Raw genomic sequence first — 19,631 nt, 5'->3', positions numbered from 1 at the left:
TAGGTCCCACTGCCAGAACTCGAGAATCGTTGGGCTCCCGGAGGGGTCCGATGGAACAGACGCTGGGGCATACATCGCAGACATGTTTGAGAAGCTGCTGGGGGATGGGGCATTCTCCCGACCCTTGGAGGTGGACAGGGCTCGCAGAGCACTCACGAGAAAGCCGCGAACATGAGACCCCCTCCCCAAGGGCAATGGTGGTGAGATTCCCCAGGTACTTGGATAAGGAGCAAATTCTACATTGGGCCAAGCAAGTGGGACAATAGTATCCTGCGGGTTTACCAGGACCTGAGTGTAGAGGTGGCCAGGAGGAGAGCAGGCTTCAACCAGATTAGGTCGATCCTTTTTAAGAAAAAGGTGAAGTTCGGACTGTTGTATCCGGCCCGTCTCTGGGTCACGCACGAGGAACAACACTTTTATTTCGAGTTGCCTGAGGACGTGCTGGATTTCGTGAAAAGGAAAGCACCGGTGGTAGACTGAGAACTTTTGAACTTTGCTGCAACGTTCATGTTTTCTTTGTTTTGAAAATGAAAATGAAAATCGCTTATTGTCACGGGTAGGCTGCAATGAAGTTACTGTGAAAAGCCCCTAGTCGCCACATTCTGGCGCCTGTTCGGGGAGGCTGATACGGGAATTGAACCGTACTGCTGGCCTGCCTTGGTCTGCTTTAAAAGCCAGCGATTTAGCCCAGTGTGCTAAATCAGCCCCTGTGTTTCCCCTTTTCTGTTCCTTTTTAAAAAAGTTTCTTGTTTTTCGTTTTGTGGAAGCTGTTTGTAATGCCTTCTGTATTGGTTTGGGACCAGTGGCAGAGCTGAGTGTGTTAAGGTTTTCATTTGCACTGTTGGGGGATGGAGGTGTGCTTGTTTAGATCTTGATGTATTTCTGTCGGGCAATTGTGTGAGGATTGTTTGCTGTTGGAGTATGTTTGTATGAGTGGGGGAGGAGGGTGGGGAGGGAACAATAGGTGGGAGACGATCCGGCACCAGGGATGGGGGCCACCAAGCTAGCTGGGCGGGCTAGGTCACGGAAGCGCAGTGGGGGGGGGGGGGGGGTGCATATGTTCGGTTTAATAAAGGGGTTGGGTTACAGTGTGTTGTTACTGGGAGGGGGAGAAGGGGTAAATGTTCTGCTGACGAGGGAGGGACTTGGGCTAAGGGACAGAGAGGAGGTTGGGGGCAGAGGCTACCTGGGGGCTGACCGGTGGCGACGCGGAGCATTGGGCGGGCCCAAAAAAGAGGGTGGATTGGCGGAGTTGGGGGGGGGGGGTCAATGAGCCCCCAACTAGACTGATCATCTGGACTGAAGGCGGACGTGGTAATGTTGCAGGAGACGCACCTTAGAGTAGCTGACCAGATTAGATTGAGGAAAGGCTGGGTCAGTCAAGTCTTTCACTCGGGACTGGATTCACAGACTGTAGGGGTCGTGATGCTGATCAATAAACGGGTGGTGTTTGAGGCGGGTAGAATAGTCTCGGATGTGGGAGGTCGGTACATTATGGTCAGTGGGAAACTGGAGGGGGTGCAGGTGGTATTAGTAAATGTGTATGTGTCAAATTGGGATGATGTGGAGTTTATAAAGGGGATGCTGGGGAAGATACCGGACCTGGGCTCGCACAGGTTGGTCATGGGAGGGGACTTCAACACAGTTATTGACCCTGGCTTAGGCCGGTCAAGCTCAAAAAACGGGCAGGGTGCAAGCAATGGCAAAGGAAATAAGAGGGTTCATGGAGCTGATGGGGGGGGGGGTGCGGGCGGGTGTGGACCAATGGAGATTTGGACAGCCGAGGGTGAAGGAGTTCTCCTACCCACATGTGCATAAAGTGTACTCCCGGATTGATTTCTTTATTTTGAGCAGGGCCTTACTGGCAGGGGTGGTGGACACGGGGTACTCGGCAATCACAATCTTAGACCATGCTCTACACTGGGTTGACCAGCAGGTTGGTAAAGACAGTAACCAGCGTGCGCACTGGAGGTTAGATGTGGGAATTTTGGCTGACGAAGGGGTGTGCGAGCGGCTGAGGAAATGTATTCAGAACTACCTGCAGGTCAACGACACGGGGAAAATTTCAGTAGCGGTGGTCTGGGAAGCACTGAAGGTGCTGGTCAGAGGGGAGCTGATCTCGATACAGGCCCATAGGGAGAAGGTGGACAGGGCAGAGACGGACCGACTGGTAAAGGAGATGCTACAGATCGATAGGAGGAGTGCGGAGACCCCTGAGGAAGGGCTGAGGCTACAGGCGGAGTTTGACTTGTTAACCATAGGGTGGAGCAGCTGAGAAAGGAGAGGAGGGCGATCTATGAGCACGGAGAGAAGGCCAGCAGAATGCTTGCATAGCAGCTTAGAAAGAGGGAGGCAGCCAGGGAGATAGGGAAAGTAAAGTACGGAGATGGGAACCTGGTTGGAGATTCAGTAGGGATGAATAAGGGGTTTAGGGATTTCTACAATAGGCTGTACAGGTCGTAAACCCCTACGGGGCCAGATGGGATGAGGCACTTCTTGGAGGGGCTGAAGTTCCCAAAGGTGGACGGGGAGCTGGTAGAAGGGTTGGGGGCTTTGATCGAGTTGGAAGAGATAGTAGAGGGTCTGTAGACCGTGCAGTCAGGTAAAGCCCCGGGGCCGGATGGGTACCCAGTGGAGTTTTATAAAAAGTTCTCTGGGATATTGGGATCGTTGTTGATGAGGATGTTCAATGAGGCAAGGGAAAGAGAGGTGCTGCCCCCGACAAGGTCACAGGCCACGATTTTGCTGATTCTGAAGCGGGACAAGAACCCGGAGCTGTGTGGGTCCGACAGGCCGATATCCCTGTTGAATGTGGATGCCAAATTGCTGGCTAAAATTTTGTCCTCCAGGATTGAGGATTGTGTTCCGCACGTTATTGGGGAGGACCAGACTGGGTTTGTTAAGGGAAGGCAGTTGGTGGCCAATGTAAGAAGGTTGTTAAATGTGATCATGATGCCCCCCGAAGGTAGGGAGGTGGAGATAGTGATCGCAGTGGATGCAGAAAAGGCTTTTGATCGGATAGAATGGGATTATCTGTGGGAGGTACAGGGACGGTTCGGATTTGGGCGGGGCTTTATTGACTGGGTCAGGTTGCTGTATCAGGCTGTATCGGACTATTTTTGACTGCACCGGGGGACGAGACAGGGATGCCCCCTCTCCCCACTGTTGTTTGCGCTAGCTATAGAGCCGCTGGCAATTGCTCTGAGGCTCTCACAGATAATCCCATTCTACCCGATTCTAGGGGCTGGTCCGGGAGGGGTGGAGCACAGAATCTCACTCTATGCAGATGACCTGTTTCTGTATGTATCGGATCCAATAGAGGGGATGGAAGAAATCATGAGGATTCTCGGGAAATTATGGCCGGTGTTCGGGGTATAAGCTAAATATGGGGAAAAGTGAGATGTTTGTGATCCAGGCAAGGGGACAGGAGAGGCGATTGGGGGAGCTGCCATTTAGATTAGTGGGGGAAAGCTTTAGGTACCTAGGCATTTAAGTATTGCGGGAATGGGACCGGCTGCATGAATTAAATCTGGCCAGACTAGTGGACCAAATGAAGGTGATTTTCGGAGATGGGACGCACTTCCGTTGTCACTGGCTGGGAGGCTGCAGACGGTGAAGATGACGGTCCCCCCGAGATTCCTGTTTGTATTTCAGTGTCTCCCCATCTTTATTCCGTGGTCCTCTTTTAAACGGGTCAACAAAGTGATCTCTGGCTTTGTTTGGGCGGGCAAGACCCCGCGAGTAAGGAAGGTAATGCTTGAGCGGAGTCGGGGAGAGGGCGGGCTGGCGCTGCCAAATTTTAGTAACTATTGTTGGGCGGCGAATATAGACATGATTAGGAAGTGGGTGGTGGGGTCGGCATGGGAGCGTATGGAGGCGGCTTCATGCAAGGGCACCAGTCTGGGGCGTTGGTAACTGCGCCTCTGCCGTTCCCGCCAGCACGGTACTCCACCAGCCCCGTGATGGTGGCGGCCCTGAGAGTCTGGGGGCAATGGAGGAGACACGTGGGAGCACAAGGAGCATCGGTCTGGTCCCCAATCTGTAATAATCACTGGTTTGCCCCGGGAAGTATGGATGGGGGGTTCCATACATGGTGGAGAGCAGGGATTGAGAGGATGAGGGATATGTTTATAGAGGGGAGCTTTCCGAGTATGAGGGCGCTGGAGGAGAAGTTTGGGTTGGCGAGAGGAACTTTCCCGCTCCTACCACAAGTGGGAATTCAGGGCACGGTTGTTTCCTGAGGATGGGTGGGAGAGGGGAGCGTCTCTGACATTTACAAGGAACTTATGGGGTCAGAGGAGACGCTGTTGCTATATTTATGTGATTATAAATATGGCAGTCAATATGGTCGCCTTCCTTAATCCTAATTATGTTTCCACTTAGAGTCGCCACAAGGTTCAAATCCGAATACTGATCAAAGAACCAATGCACCAGTTAGTTAGTTCAATGTCAGTGGTATTTATTTACACACACAGTAAGATCTACTCATGCACAAAGTACTACAAACTAAACTATCTCTAACGCTAATTCCTATACTTAGCTTCGGGCGCCCACTCAGAGGAACAATGGCCATTGCTCGGATCTGAGGATGTTGGGTTCGAAGTGGTACAGGAGAACAGCTAAGGTCGTCCATCTGGTAGCGAGCGTTGACCTTGGACTTACTCGCTTCTGGTGCAGCTGGTGGATGGGTCTCTCCGCTTCGAGAGCCGAGTCCAAGAGAGCGATTCTCTCTCAGGGGTTTCTTCTTATACCCAAAGGGGGCTTCGCGCGCTTTTGGGCGGGCCTTAAACTTGGTCCCAATTAATTGGGCTGCATCTTGATCACTGTTATCGATCTTGTCCATTAAAGGGGTGGGTGTCCTGATGGCTGGGCTTGTCTTTGGTGGCCGTTGGCCTTGCTTTGTTTACACCTTCGTTTTGGGGAACTGGAGCCGGGATGTCTGGAGCTGTATCTGTTGCTTGAGTGTCTTTCCTTTGTTCCCATATTTGTTCAATATGTTAATTGACCTATAGTTTCAGTCTCGTCTGGGAGCTGCCTTCTCAAATATGAATGCAGCCTCTGTGCCTGCTTGCTTTCCTAACATTGTCCATATTTCCCTACATTCATTGCGAGCATCCATTTTGTATTCTGGAAGTGGCCATTCCAGATGGCTACAATGGAGACTGAGGAGCTGAAGCGCAAGTGGGAGGAGGAGCTGGGAGGAGAGAGAGAGGATGGTCTATGGGCGGACGCGTTGAGTCAAGTCAACACATCCGCAGCATGTACCAGGCTCAGCCTGATACAATTCAAGGTCGTTCATCAGGCTCACATCAGTGTGGCCCGGATGAGCAGGTTCTTTGGGGTGGAAGACAGGTGTGCAAAATGTGCGGGAGGACCAGCGAACCATGTCCACATGTTCTGGGCATGTCCGAAGCTTAGGGAATTTTGGCGGGTTTGCAGATGTCATGTCCACGGTGTTAAAAACAAAGGTGGCACTAAGTTCAGAGGTGGCGATTTTCGGGGTGTCGGAAGACCCGGGAATCCAGGAGGAGAAAGAGGCAGACGTTCTGGCCTTTGCTTTTCTGGTAGCCCGGAGACGGATACTATTAGCTTGGAGGGACTCAAAGCCCCCGAAGTCAGAGACCTGGCTGTCGGACATGGCTAGCTTTCTCTGTTTGGAGAAAATCAAGTTCGCCTTGAGAGGGTCAATGTTAGGGGCAACCGTTCGTCGACTTCTGTGCAGAAAATTAATCGTCAGCAGAAGGCGGGGGGAGGGGGGGGGATTAGTTTAGCTTAGAGTAGGGGGTTAATAAAGTTGAGACCTGTATGTTTATAGTTTCATGTACATTGTTTATTTTATTGTTGTTTCAATACCAAAAATACCTCAATCAAATGTTTATTAAAAAAAAACAATTGGATTGAATTTTAGTTCCAGTTTGAGGACGGGAAGAATACATCAAGGCCTAATATTTTGAACTTAAATAAGGGCAGTTATGAAGACATGAAAGCAGAGCTTGCTAAAGTGAACTGGAAATGAGGTTAAGGGATTGGCCAATAGAGATGCAGTGACAGACATTTAAAAGGATATTTCAGAATATACAGAATAGATGCATTTCAGTGAGAAATAAAAATCCCAAGGGGAGGACCCACCATCTGTGGCTTACTTAAAAAAAGTTAAAGACAGTATCAAAGTTAAAGAAAAAGCACATAATTACACAAAGACGGGTGGTGGGTTGGAAGATTAGACAGAATATAAAGAACCTTAAAGAATGACAAAAAGATTAATAAGGAGGGAAAAATTTGAGTATGAGAGAAAAACAGCTGGAAATATAAAGATGGATAGTAAAAATGTCTACAGACATTTAAATAAGACATGAGTTAATTAAAGTGAGTGTTTGTCCTATGAAAAGTATGTCAGGGGAATTGATAAAAGAAAGCAGGGACATAGTGGATGAATTGAACAGGGTTTTGCATCAGTCTTCATCAAAGCGGATACAAGTAACATCTCAGAAATAACTAAATCAGGAAGTGAAAGGGAGGCTGGAACTCATAAAAATTGCAATCATCAGGGAGGTGGTACTGGTCAAATTGTTGGGGCTACAGGCTGCAAAGTCCCCAAGTCTGGATGAATATTGTTCTAAAGTTTTGAAAGAAGTGACTAGGGAGATAGTTGATGTAATGGTTTTAATTTTCCAAAGTTCTTTTGATTCTGGGCAGGTTCTATTAGATTGGAAAATGGCAAATGTAATTCCTTTATTCAAAAAGGGAGGGAGACAGAAATTGGGAAGCTACAAGGCAGTTAGCTGAACATCTATCATTGGAAAATGTTGGAAGCTATTACAAAAGATGTTATGGAATGGTATTGAAAAAATCAAGACAATCAGGCAGAGTCGGCATGGTTTTGTGAAAGGAAATTATGTTTAACCAATTTATTTGAGTTCTTTGAATGAGTCACATATGCGATGGATAAAAGGGAACCAATGGATGTACCATCCTTCAACTTCCAAGAGGCATTTGGTGAGATGCCATATCAAAAGTTATTGTTGAAAATAAAAGCTCATGGTGTAGGAGGTAGAACATTGTCATGGATAGTAGATTGGCTAGTTAAGAGGAAACAGAGTTGGCATAAATGGGCCTTTTTCTGGTTAGCGGGGTGTAACGAGTAGTGTGTTGGGGCCTCAACCTTTTACAATTTATTTAAAATACTTAGATGAAATGGCCAAAGGTATGGTTGCAAATTTTGCTGATGACGCAAAGATAGGTAGGCAAGTAAATATGGAGGCTACACAGGGACATGGATAGGTTAATTGAATGGGCAAAGAACCGGAAAATGGAGTATAATGTGGGAAAATGTGAAATAGTCCATTTTGGCTGGAAGAATAAAAAATAAACTTATTATCAAATGTGAGAGATTGCAGAGTTCTGAGATTCGGAGGGATCTAGATGGCCTCGTGCATGAATCACAAAAGGTTAGTATGCAGGTACAGCAAATAATTACTAAAGCTAATAAAACGTTGTAATTTATTGTTGAGGAATTGATTGCAAAAGTAGGGAGGTTTATGCTGCAGTTGTACAGGGCGCTGGTGAGACTGCAATGATGTAAATGCATTAGAAGAAGTTCAGTGAATGTGTGGCTGCCTTACGAGGAAAGGTTGGAGAGATTGGCCGGGATTCTCCCGCAATCGGCGTGACAGGCTGTACTGACACCAAAGAGTGGCGTGAACCACTCCGGCGTCGGGCCACCCGGTAGGTGTGGAATCCTCCGCACTTCTGGGGGCTAGGCCGGCGCTGCAGTAGTTGGCGCCGTGCCAACCGGCATTGAAGGGCATGCTCAGGTGCACCAGCATGTGGAGGGGGAAAGAGTGCCCCCACAGCACAGGCCCGCCCGCAGATCGGTGGGCCCCGATCGCGGACCAGGCCACCGTGGGGACCCCCTCCGGGGCCGGATCCCCCCCGTGCTCCCCCGAGGACTCCACAAGTCGCCCTCAAAGCCAGGTCCCGCCGGTAGGACCTTGTCTAATCCACGCCCGCGGGACTGGCTGAAAACGGGCGGCCGCTCGGCTCATCGGGTTCCGGAGAATAGGCAACAACTGTCAACGGCGCCCGACTGGCACGGCGCAATCCCCACCCCCGCCCAAAAACCGGCGCCGGAGAATTCGGCAGCCAGCATCGGAGCGGTGGGGCGGAATTCAGGCCGCCCCCTGGCGATTCTTCGACCCGGCGGGGTGTCGGAGAATCTCGCCCATTAGGTTTGTATCTGCTGGAGTTTAGAAGAGGTAGCGGCGACTTGATTGAAACCTGAGGGGAATTGACGGAGTGGATGTGGAGAGTTGTTGGGTTACTGGTATAGGGTGGATACGTTGACTTGAGTAGGGTGATCATTGCTCGGCACAACATCGAGGGCCGAAGGGCCTGTTCTGTGCTGTACTGTTCTATGTTCTAAGTGGCATGGAGGGTATGGGGGGCTATTGGGGGTTGGTGGAGAAAGAAGGTTTGGCATGGAGATATGAGGGGCCATTGGGGGTGGGTGGAGGTGCATAGGTTGGCAGGAAAGATATGAGGGGCTGTTGTGACTGTGGGGCATGAGTGGACACGTTTGAGTTATCTTTCAGGGTTAGGAGATGTCTATCCCCACAATGGAACCAGTCAGGTTGGGAGTTCAAGCCTGCTTCCTTCTCCTATACTACTGGAAATTGGGGTGCCAGGAATCCCTGAATTGGATTTGTCCGCCATCCATGGGACCCCCCACTCAGGGAAAATCCAGTGCCTCATCTTTGATCTACTTTATCCTTTCTGAAACTCTTATTGACCGAGGAAAAACTCTATTTTTTAATTTTCATCAGGCCAAATCTTAGAAAAGCACAATATGTGTGATTTTTCCGGCACAGCACTTGCGTGCATTTCAAACAATTTTGTTTCTCACTGCCCACATTCTTACATTAAAAAATTGTAAAGATCTTTTAGACTTACATATTTTTGTACACATCTGATCTGGTTTAATTGATTTTATTCATTCACGTGATGTGGGCACCGTTGGCCAAAGCAGCATTGATTGCCCACCCCTATTTCTTTAGAATCTATGTAATAACAACGATCAATAAAATCTTCCTTAAACACTGTACTCTTGCTGAATTTGTTAAATATTTTCCAAAACCCAGCTGAACGTCCTCTATGAGCCTTTGTGCTCCCGCAAAGTTAAGATGAAGGCTGTCTTTCCCAAACAGCTTACCTTATCTATCAGAAATATCCCACTGTCATAGAAATCAACCAGTTCCATTTTTGTGAAGCCCAAAAGCCAGTTGTTAATTCATATGACTTGACTATTCCTCTCCAGCAAACTGGGCATGACTGGTATTAGGTTGAAGATTACTACCCTGTAGTGATATGCATAAGCAAGTGTATGCGCAAATATGTATAGCCTCCGACCAGTAGGTGTCAGGCAAGTAATAGCACGTGATACTGTAACCTGGAGGGAGTCTGGAGGAGAAATCATCGTGGTCAGTCGTGTTTGTATTAGTTCCAGTTTACAGCATTAGTTTTTTACTCACAGGTTATTATACGATAATAAAATTAACTAGCCGTGAACTAGATGTTCTTAGAACACCGGCTCAGTAATCTGGACATGAACATGACATACCCTTGCACCCTTTTGTTGGGACCTGGAAAACAAGATGGTTTCTATCCATTATATCATTAATTCCAATATGTAAATATACATCACATCATTCACACAATCCTAGAGATCATCTATCTTGCCCTCCGAAGATAGAAGACTATTCTTACAGGGCCTTACCTCCACACTGTCTCTACATCTGATGTCCACTGTCTGGATGAAACACTGCTTCATGCTTCTTTTTGGCTGCTTGTCAGAGTATGTCCTCTTGAATTTTGCAGCCCTTTCCTTTTCCCAGTATGCCTATGTAAACATTGAGATTGATCAGCCTCAACTCAAAAGCCAGATTTTGGTTCTTTTCAGGTTGTAATTATAGTTGTACTTAGTTTTAATTATTTTCAAATGATGGCATGCTATCCAGTTTTGTGACATTTTTTTGAAGGATATGCTGCTCTTGGAGAATGTCCAATAATGCTGCATCAGGGTGGTACCTGAGATGAAAGGGATAAGCTATGATGATTGGTTGAGGAGGCCGAGGAAGATTCTGATCCTCACCTTTAAAATAATAAAATAAGCTGACTGAGTAGAGCAATGCTAACTTTCCTTTAAGTCGGGGAATCCAAAACAAACTTCATATCTGAATTAAGCCCTTTCACAGCAAGCTATGGCAATGATTTTTCTCACAAATGTTTGTGAGAATGTAGCCACATCGCTAAAGATGACAATCAATTGAACGTCTTGATAGATAAATTAGTATGCCACAGGAAATGGACTGGGGGAGGGGAGTGTGGGAAAAGGCATTGGGATTGATACAATAGGCACTAATATAATACTCCTGTTCCTGTGTTCCAGTATGGTAACAGCTTTTGCATTACAGGTTCATTAAAACGCAAAGCATCTCCAAAAAAACCAGCCAAACTACAACAAAAGCAAAGTGCAAAGAAACGAAAGATTGATTCAACACCAAGGGTACCATTAATTACAATTTTAATGTTGAAATGATAAATATAATTGTATCCTTTATGTCATACTATCTCTGCTTGTTCTTCATGCTACATGCTTTTATGTATTGAATTTCATTTGCTATGTCCAATTCCATTTCCACCAGCCTGTATATGTTGTCATGAAGTCAATCATTATCCTCGTCACAGTTCGCAATACTCCAAGTTTTGTGTCATATGGAGACCTGAAATCAGTACAGTAGGCCAAGTGTGGCAGTACCAAAATTCTATACAAGTTTAACATAACTTAAGCGCAGCACGGTAGCATTGTGGATAGCACAATTGCTTCACAGCTCTAGGGTCCCAGGTTCGATTTCGGCTTGGGTCACTGTCTGTGTGGAGTCTGCACATCCTCCCCGTGTGTGCGTGGGTTTCCTCCGGGTGCTCCGGTTTCCTCCCACAGTCCAAAGATGTGCAGGTTGGGTGGATTGGTCATGATAAATTGCCCTTAGTGTCCAAAATTCTATGATCTATGATTAACCTAGGACAAAAGTTCGGCACAACATCGTGGGCCGAAGGCCCTGTTCTGTGCTGTATTTCTCTATGATTCTCTATAACTGCTTTGCTTTTTAATTCCACAACACTAGAGATGAGTCCCGCTTTGTTATGGCCCTATTAACCCTTACACTGATTTTAGTTATTTTTTATCTGTACATTCCACCCCTCACCTTTGGGATAACATTCTAATGATAAAAAGCCCTCCAAACTCTCACCCGAGTAATCAATATTTCATCAAGAGAAACATAGGACAAAATTCTCCCCTACCCGGCGGGGCGGGGGGGTCCCGGAGAAGCGGAGTGGCGCCAACCACTCGCCAACCGGTGTTGGGCCTACCCAAAGGTGCAGAATTCTCCACACCTTTAGGGGCTAGGTCCGTGCCGGAGTGGCTCCCGCTCTGCCGACTGGCGACTGGCGCCAACGGCCTTTGGCGCCACACCGATCGGCGTCGGGGCTGGCCGAAAGGCTTTCGCCGGTCGGCGTGAGTCCGCGCATGCGCCGGTGCATTAGCGGCCACTGACGTCACCACCGGCGCATGCGCGGTGGAGGGGGTCTCTTCCACCTCCGCCATGGTGGAGGCCATGGCGGTGGTGGAAGAAAAAGAGTGCCCACACGGTTCAGGCCCGCCCGCCGATCGGTGGGCCCCGATCGTGGGCCAGGCCACCGTGGGGCACTCCCTGGGGTCCGATCACCCCACGCCCCCCCCCGCCCCCCCCAGGACCCCGGGGCCCGCTCACACTGCCTGCTTCCGCCGGCACAGAGGAGGCCTGACAGCGGCGGGACTTCGGCCCATTGGGAGCCGGAGAATCGCCGCAGGGGGCCCGCTGACTGACGGGTCGCGATTCCCGCCCCCGCCGATTCCTGGGTGGCGGAGAATTCTGGCCACGGCGGGGGCGGGATTTACGAAGGCCCCGGGCAATTCCCCGACCCTGCGGAGGGGGGGTGGGGTGGGGGGGGGGGGGGGGGGGGGGGGGGTCAGAAAATTCCGCCATGGTCACCAGACTATTAGACTGTGCAGAGCTTGACAACCAAGTCCATTCTTGTCTAAAGTGAAGGTGATGAGGAAACCCTGGAAATCAAGATCAAGCAATCTTGTGCCCTTAGACTCCATGGGAGGTTACAGTTCTCCCTGAGCTTGTTTCAGACACCTGTGTTACAGTGCAACAAGTGCACAGCCCCAGGCAAATCTCCCTACCTGCCCCTGCCCCTGAAGCGTCTGAATTTTTACCCGCCCATCCCAGAAGATGGATGGCCAATTGCAGCACTGCTGCCTAAATTCAGTTTACTCAATATAAATAAAACCTTCTGTGTTCCCTATGGCTTGGCATTTTAGCTAGTAGGGATTTGATGCATTAAGCCACTGGAATTTGCTGTAAACTATATATATATTTTTATTATCTTATCAGAACTAGCCAGAGCTCAGGGTGTGGACAGGGGCAAACCCCCAATCCAGCTCCCACCCACTCTAAAAAACAATTAAAATTGAATCCAATTCACAGTCCCCCACAAGAATGACACACCAGGTCCAGGCATTACACCTGACCTCGCGCTCATCCTTGCCAAAAGGCCGAGAAGCGATTGCTGTAAACTATATTATCAGTTAACAGTGAAATTGATGAAAGGTGTGTGTTATGTTTTAAATCATATTGACAGATTGAGAGAAATTTTTGGAAGGTGTTATTAATATTAATGGTGCTTTTTGTCCAAATTTACCAGCCAATGTTTTATATTTCACACAGGCTTTTGGATCATGCATCACAACTTTAAGGGAACTAAAAACACTGGAATTAAATGAAATGGAGTATCAGAAAGATCTGACTGTCAGAGGGAAGATTATTGAGAAGACGAAACACAATTACATAAACAATGGAGGAAAGAAAATGATTGTCTTCCATGCAACAATAGCAGATAAAAGTGACACCGTTCAAGTGAAAGTGTATAACAGAGAAGCAAAGGAATTTTGTAAAGGTTCCAACGTTCAGATCACCAATTTTAGATTTTCAAATGGAGTGATGGTGGTAACAAAAGACTCTAAAATCAACAAGCCAAAAAACAAAGTGACCAACGCAATAAAAGAGGTGCCAGTCCTCAGTCTGTCAGAGATCAAACAAAAGCCTGTAGGAACATTTGTAAATGGATGTTTCAAGATCACAAAGGTATGTTTCAATAAGTGGTCCTTTTCAAATTGCAGACTAGTTTGGGAACATTGCACACTGGCTAAGAGCACTGCAGAGTGTGCACATGAACTCTACGCCGGTCAGACTGGTCCCAGGTTTGATTAATCATTTATAGCAAATGTTGGGACATTTCTATATTGGGTTTGAGGGGGCAGGGGCTGTGGAACAGGTACAGTGGACTTGGAATAGAGGCAATAGGCATAGAACGAGGGAAAGAGTGACCATACACATTCTGTGATAAATTAAGGTATTTCAGATATACTGTGTTATATGTTTTTAGTGCAGTAAGGATTAAAAGCCTAGCTTAGTGTGTGTGTGACTGATGCAGTAGTGGTTTTAAAGAATACTGATTTAAAGGTTTGGGGGCCAGAGGTGAAATTAAGGGACCATAAAAACTTGGGCTAATCAAGTTTTGTTTAGATTAAGATGGTTCCCTGTGGAATTAATGAGAAACATTCGTGTTTCAGCTCGGTAAGGAGATTTATTTAAAAAAATCATTTACGGGATGTGGGCGTCGCTGGTTAGACCAGCATTTATTACCCACCCTTAGTTGCCCTTCAGAAGGTGGTGGTTAGTTGTAGTCCCTAAGGTGTAGGTACACTCACTGTGCTGTTAGGGATGGGGCTTGAGGATTTAGACCTAGCAACAATGAAGGAACGGCAATATATTTCCAAATCAGGATGGTGAGTGACTTGAAGGGGAACCTCCAAGTGGTGGGGTTCTAGATGGTAGTAGTCGTGGGTTTGGAAGGTGCTGCCTGAGGAACCATGGCGAGTTCTTAAAGTGCATCTTGTAGATGGTATAAACGGCTGCCACTGTGCGTCAATGGTGAAGGGATTGAATAAGACCATAAGACCATAAGACATAGGAGTGGAAGTAAGGCCATTCGGCCCATCGAGTCCACTCCGCCATTCAATCATGGCTGATGGGCATTTCAACTCCACCTACCAGCATTCTCCTCGTAGCCCTTAATTCCTCGCGACATCAAGAATTTATCTATCTCTGCCTTGAAGCCATTTAGCGTCCCGGCCTCCACTGCACTCCGCGGCAATGAATTCCACAGGCCCACCACTCTCTGGCTGAAGAAATGTCTCCGCATTTCTGTTCTGAATTTACCCCCTCTAATTCTAAGGCTGTGCCCACGGGTCCTCGTCTCCTCGCCTAACGGAAACAGTTTCTTTGCGTCCACCCTTTCTAAGCCATGTATTATCTTGTAAGTTTCTATTAGATCTCCCCTTAACCTTCTAAACTCCAATGAATACAATCCCAGGATCCTCAGCCGTTCATCATATGTTAGACCCGCCATTCCAGGGATCATCCGTGTGAATCTCCGCTGGACACGCTCCAGTGCCAGTATGTCCTTCCTGAGATGTGGGGCCCAAAACTGGACACAGTACTCCAAATGGGGCCTAACCAGAGCCTTATAAAGGCTCAGTAGCACATCGCTGCTTTTATATTCCAACCCTCTTGAGATAAATGACAACATTGCATTCGCTTTCTTAATCACAGATTCAACCTGCATGTTTACCTTTAGGGAATCCTCGACTAGCACTCCCAGATCCCTTTGTACTTTGGCATTATGAATTTTCTCACATTATGAATGTTTGTGGAAGGGGTCGCAATCAAGTGGGCTGCTTTGACGTGGATTGTTTTGAGTGTCTTGAGTGTTGTTGGAGCTGCACTCATCCAGGAAAGTGGAGAATATTCCATTACGCTCCTGACTTGTGCCTTGTAGATGGTGGACAGGTTTTGAGAGGTCAGGAGGTAAGTTACTCATTATAGGAGTCCTTGCCTTTGATCAGTATTAATCTTTTTAATCTTTATTAATAAAAATCACAAGACGCAAGTACGTTGCGTGTATTGGACAAATGACCACACAACCAGTATATTAGTTCAATTATTGTTTATTTTTAAACATAGGCTCGGTTCTATGCGTAATAGTCTACACGCTTAAATGACCTTTACTTAACTTTCAAGTGACCGGCTCTGTGCAGGTTAGACAAGACCTTTGTCTGAATCCCCACGTGTGGTGGCTGGAAGTCGTCAGGTACGTCTAGGCTGCGGCTCGTCCTTCAGGGATCGATTGTGGGTCCTTGAACTTGGCTGGTCGATGTGCTGCAGATGGTGGGGCAGAGGCCTGTCCCAAAAGAGACAGACTATTGGTCGCACAGTTCTTCTTGTCCTCCGATCTATTGCGCTCTTTTGGACGGTCCCAACCCGGGATCCAATGGATCGATAGGATTTCGATCACCCTAATTGATTCTGGCCAATTAGGGGCGGGTACCTGGATAGCTGGGCGGGTCCTAGTTGTTATTGTCCAAGGCATGTAGGCACTCCCAAATAAGGTGAAAAGGCGCCCCCGAGTCTGTTCCTGCTGCTGAGTTTCAATCTCTGACGCTAGGGAAATCGGTGATTGACCTGGTTTCTTCTGCACAATACACAGGGGCTGTGTATCGTCTGTGTCCCATCCTGACCACAATTCCCATTATCCTTTGCGGGTGGCCAATTTAGATGGCCACAAAATCCTGCATTGTTCTGACAAGGTCGGGTCTCTTTCTTTAAAGCAGTGTCAAAAGATCTTTCTTACTTAAAGTAGAGTATCCAGACATCTCAGTATAGCAGGTATTCTTGAGTTAACTGTATATGAAAGTGGATTAAGAGATTAGATGGTTTTGTTGTTTGAGTGGCAATCAAGATAGCAGTTAAGGGTTGATGTGTCACTATTGGGGAAATGCTTAGGACATCAGAAGCACAAAGGGCCTTGGGAGTCCTTGTTCACAATTCTCTTAAGGTTAATGTGCAGGTTCAGTTGGCAGTTAGGAAGGCAAATGCAATGTTAGCATTCATGTTGAGAGGGCTAGAATACAAGAGCAGGGATATACTTCAGAGGCAGTATAAGGCTCGGGTCAGACCCCATTTGGAGTATTTTGAGCATTTTGGGCCCCATATCTAAGGAAGGATGTGCTGGCCTTGGAAAGGGTCCAGAGGAGGTTCATAAGAATGATCCCTGGAATGAAGAGCTTGTCTTATGAGGAACGGTTGAGGACTCTGGGTCTGTACTCTTTGGAGTTTAGAAGGATGAAGGGGGATCTTATTGAAACTTACAGGATATTGTGAGGTCTGGATAGAGTGGATGTGGAGGGGATGTTTCCACTTGCAGGAAAAATTAGAACCTGAGGACACAATTTCAGACTAAAGCCCGTGCCGACTATGCTGCCCGTCTAAACTAAAATCTTCTATACTTCCTGGGTCCGTATCCCTCTATTCCCATCCTATTCATGTATTTATCAAGATGCCCCTTAAATGTCACTATCGTCCCTGCTTCCGCCACCTCCTCCGGGAGCGAGTTCCAGGCACCCACTGCCCTCTGTGTAAAAAACTTGCCTCGTACATCTCCTCTAAACCTTGCCCCTCGCACCTTAAAACCTATGCCCCTAATAATTGACACCTCTACCCCGGGAAAAAGCCTCTGACTATACACTCTGTCTATGCCCCTCATAATTTTGTAGACCATCTTACGAACCAGGGATGAGAAGGAATTTCATCAGCCAGAGTGGGTGAATCTGTGGAACTCTTTGCCGCAGAAGGCTGTGGAGGCAAATCACTGAGTGTCTTTAAGACAGAGATAGATAGGTTTTGATTAATAAGGGGATCAGGGGTTATGGGGAGAAGGCAGGAGAATGGGGATGAGAAAAATATCAGCCATGATTGAATGGCGGAGCAGTGTCGATGGGCCGAGTGGCCTATTTCTGCTCCTATGTCTTACGGTCTTATGATTACCAGTGTTTAAAGGGTAAGCCATTTTTCTTGCGTGATGTTGAAGATATTGTAACACTGTTAGTAATAAAGTTTGTTTTAATCTATCATATCCCTATTTTGCGTGAAATAACTCCTGGAACGAGGTACACTTTCCTCACAGTCTTCCAAAATTAAAATAATATATCGGTGTTTCTGTCCAATATCGTAGCAACTGTTGGGGTCTGGTCCGGAATCGTAATAATTCAATTAATTTATTGTTGTTTAATGAAATACAATTTAAACCCATTTAACCATTTTTAATTAAGAGGAAAAAGTAATAAGAGAAATTCTGAGGATGCTGGACACCTGAAATAAAAAACAGAAAATGCTGGAAACACACTTCACCTCAGGCGACATGCTCGAGAGAGAGAAATGGAGTTCCAGTCCCGAAGTGGAACAAATTAGAGACGTATTATAGAACGTCAAATAACTGAAGGAGGCCATTTGACTGACTGCATCAGTTATTTCAAAGAACTATCCGATTAATCCACTCCCCCCCCCCCCCCCCCCCCCCCCCCCCACCCATGCTATTGGATCTGCTTCCATCAGCCTTTCAGGCAGTGTGTTCCTGATCATAACAACTTTCTGTGGGACTTCCTCTCTCCTCATGTCATCTCTGGTTGTTTGGCAATTACCTTAAATTTGTGTCCTCTGGTTAGGGATCCTTCTGCCACCAGAAACAGTTTCTCCCTATTTACTCGCTCATAAACTTGAGTTATTTTGAGCACTTTTATTACAGCTCTCTTAACCTGCTCTATATGAAGGCGCAAATCCGTTTCTCTCGTCTCTCTACATAACTGAATAACTCTCCTGCATCCTTTTGATGATGCTGAACAGCGCTTCCTAAAATAGGGATTCCAGAACTGTCCACAATACTCGAGTTTAGATGGAACCAGTATTTTGCATAGGTATAGCATCATTTGATGCATTTGATCCTCCATTCGTAAAGGCACTGTTTTTGGCATCCCTTTTAGCAGACTTCTCAATTTGCGTTGCCACCTTCCAGTACTTGTGTATATGTTGCTGCACCAGTTAAAATTGTACCATTTACAGGTGGCACAGTGGTTAGCATTGTTGCCTCACAGCGCCAATGACCCAGGTTTGATCCTGGCTCTGGGTCACTGTCCATGTGGAGTTTGCACATTCTCCCCGTGTCTGTGTGGGTCTCATCCCCACGACCCAAATATGTGCAGGGTATGTGGATTGGCCATGCTAAATTGCCCGTGAATTGAAAAAATAAAAAATAACTTTTTAAAAATTTGCACCGTTTACCATCTGCCACGTTTCTGTTCATTTCTCCAATCTTCAGGTCTGTTACTATCCCAAGTTGCATTTCATGTGAAAGCTCTAAAATTGTTATGCCCTGGTATATTTTGCTAAAATCCAGGTCATTAGTATGGATTAAAAAGGGAAGAGGTCCCCTCGGGGACACCAGCACATTCTTCCCCCAACGTCAAAAAAAAATATTCATTTGTGGGCTCTGTTCCTTAGCCAGTCCTGTTTCCACACAGTTACTGCCCCTCCGGTCTCATGATCTTTGCGGCGTCTTTTCCAGTGGCTGTGGGGGTTCGCCCTCCTGCCACCGGGGAACCTGCTGCGGGAGGTCGCCTTTGGCGGGACCGGAAGTTCCTGGCAGTGGGAAAGACCGGAAAATCCCATCCTTCAGTTTTACCAACAAGACTACAGTATTATGTGACACTTCATGGTTTTGAAAAGGCCACCATAGTTCCCTGTTACTTAATCAAGTTAGTCAAAAAGAACTTGCTTGTGCTGACTTTCATTTACAAGCCATATTTTTCCAAGCAGTACATAGTTTTGACCCAGATTATTATCTCTAAAAACGTTCCACAAGCGGTGTTGGACTGAATGGCATTTAAATTGCTAGGATTATTCCACTCCCTTTTTTGAACAGAAGTGTGCAATCCTCTCCTGTGGCAGCACTCCCATTTAAAGAAATATTGGATTGGGAGCCTCCATAAAGTCCACCCTGAATTCACTCAGCAGCCCTGGATGAATTCCATCTGGATCTGGTCGAATCATAGATAGTCTTTTCCTTTTTGATTGCTGCCTTGGTCATTGACCAATATAATGACCAATGTAGGTCATTTCCATATTTTTGTTTGATCTATTTTTCTCCTTCCTACAGTGACATTGATAATTAGCAGGTTTTAAGCAAGTGCAGAGCCAGGGAAATGGGGCAGCCTGGTAAAGAACAAAGGTCAAGTCTGTGTTTGGCAACAATGATTAAATAGCAAAATGTTTGACTGTGTTGGGGATGGGGGATCGGGGAGCAATGAAACAAGTAAAGAAATAAAAGGCAGGTCCAGAGGAGGTGTAAATTGTTTCAGCAAAGGCACATTGTTACATCGCTAGTAGCCCTAAAAAACAGTCATGATGTGGAGATGCCGGCGTTGGACTGGGGTGAGCACAGTAAGAAGTCTTACAACACCAGGTTAAAGTCCAACAGGTTTGTTTCAAACACGAGCTTTCGGAGCACGGCTCCTTCTTCCTTCTTCTCTCTGGCCACATCGAGGGCATCTTGAAACCCATCGTACAAGGTACACC

The 19,631-nt window shown here is 46.9% G+C and overlaps 1 protein-coding gene across 2 annotated transcripts in view; it reads left to right on the top strand.

Moving 5' to 3' along the window:
- Positions 1-19,631, top strand: part of LOC119964941 (interferon-activable protein 202-like) — a 64,030-nt gene that overhangs the window by 22,753 nt on the left and 21,646 nt on the right. For both annotated transcript variants that reach the window (XM_038795154.1, XM_038795155.1), the window contains exons 3-4: positions 10,470-10,561; positions 12,831-13,247. In XM_038795154.1, coding sequence (XP_038651082.1) covers positions 10,470-10,561; positions 12,831-13,247 — 509 coding nt within the window. The remainder of the gene's footprint in view (positions 1-10,469; positions 10,562-12,830; positions 13,248-19,631) is intronic.

Source organism: Scyliorhinus canicula, chromosome 4, assembly GCF_902713615.1.
Source record: "Scyliorhinus canicula chromosome 4, sScyCan1.1, whole genome shotgun sequence".
Classification (NCBI taxonomy): Eukaryota; Metazoa; Chordata; class Chondrichthyes; order Carcharhiniformes; family Scyliorhinidae; genus Scyliorhinus; species Scyliorhinus canicula.
The sequence above is the reverse complement of the archived record's forward strand: the minus strand, read 5'-3'. Positions and strand labels throughout refer to the sequence as shown.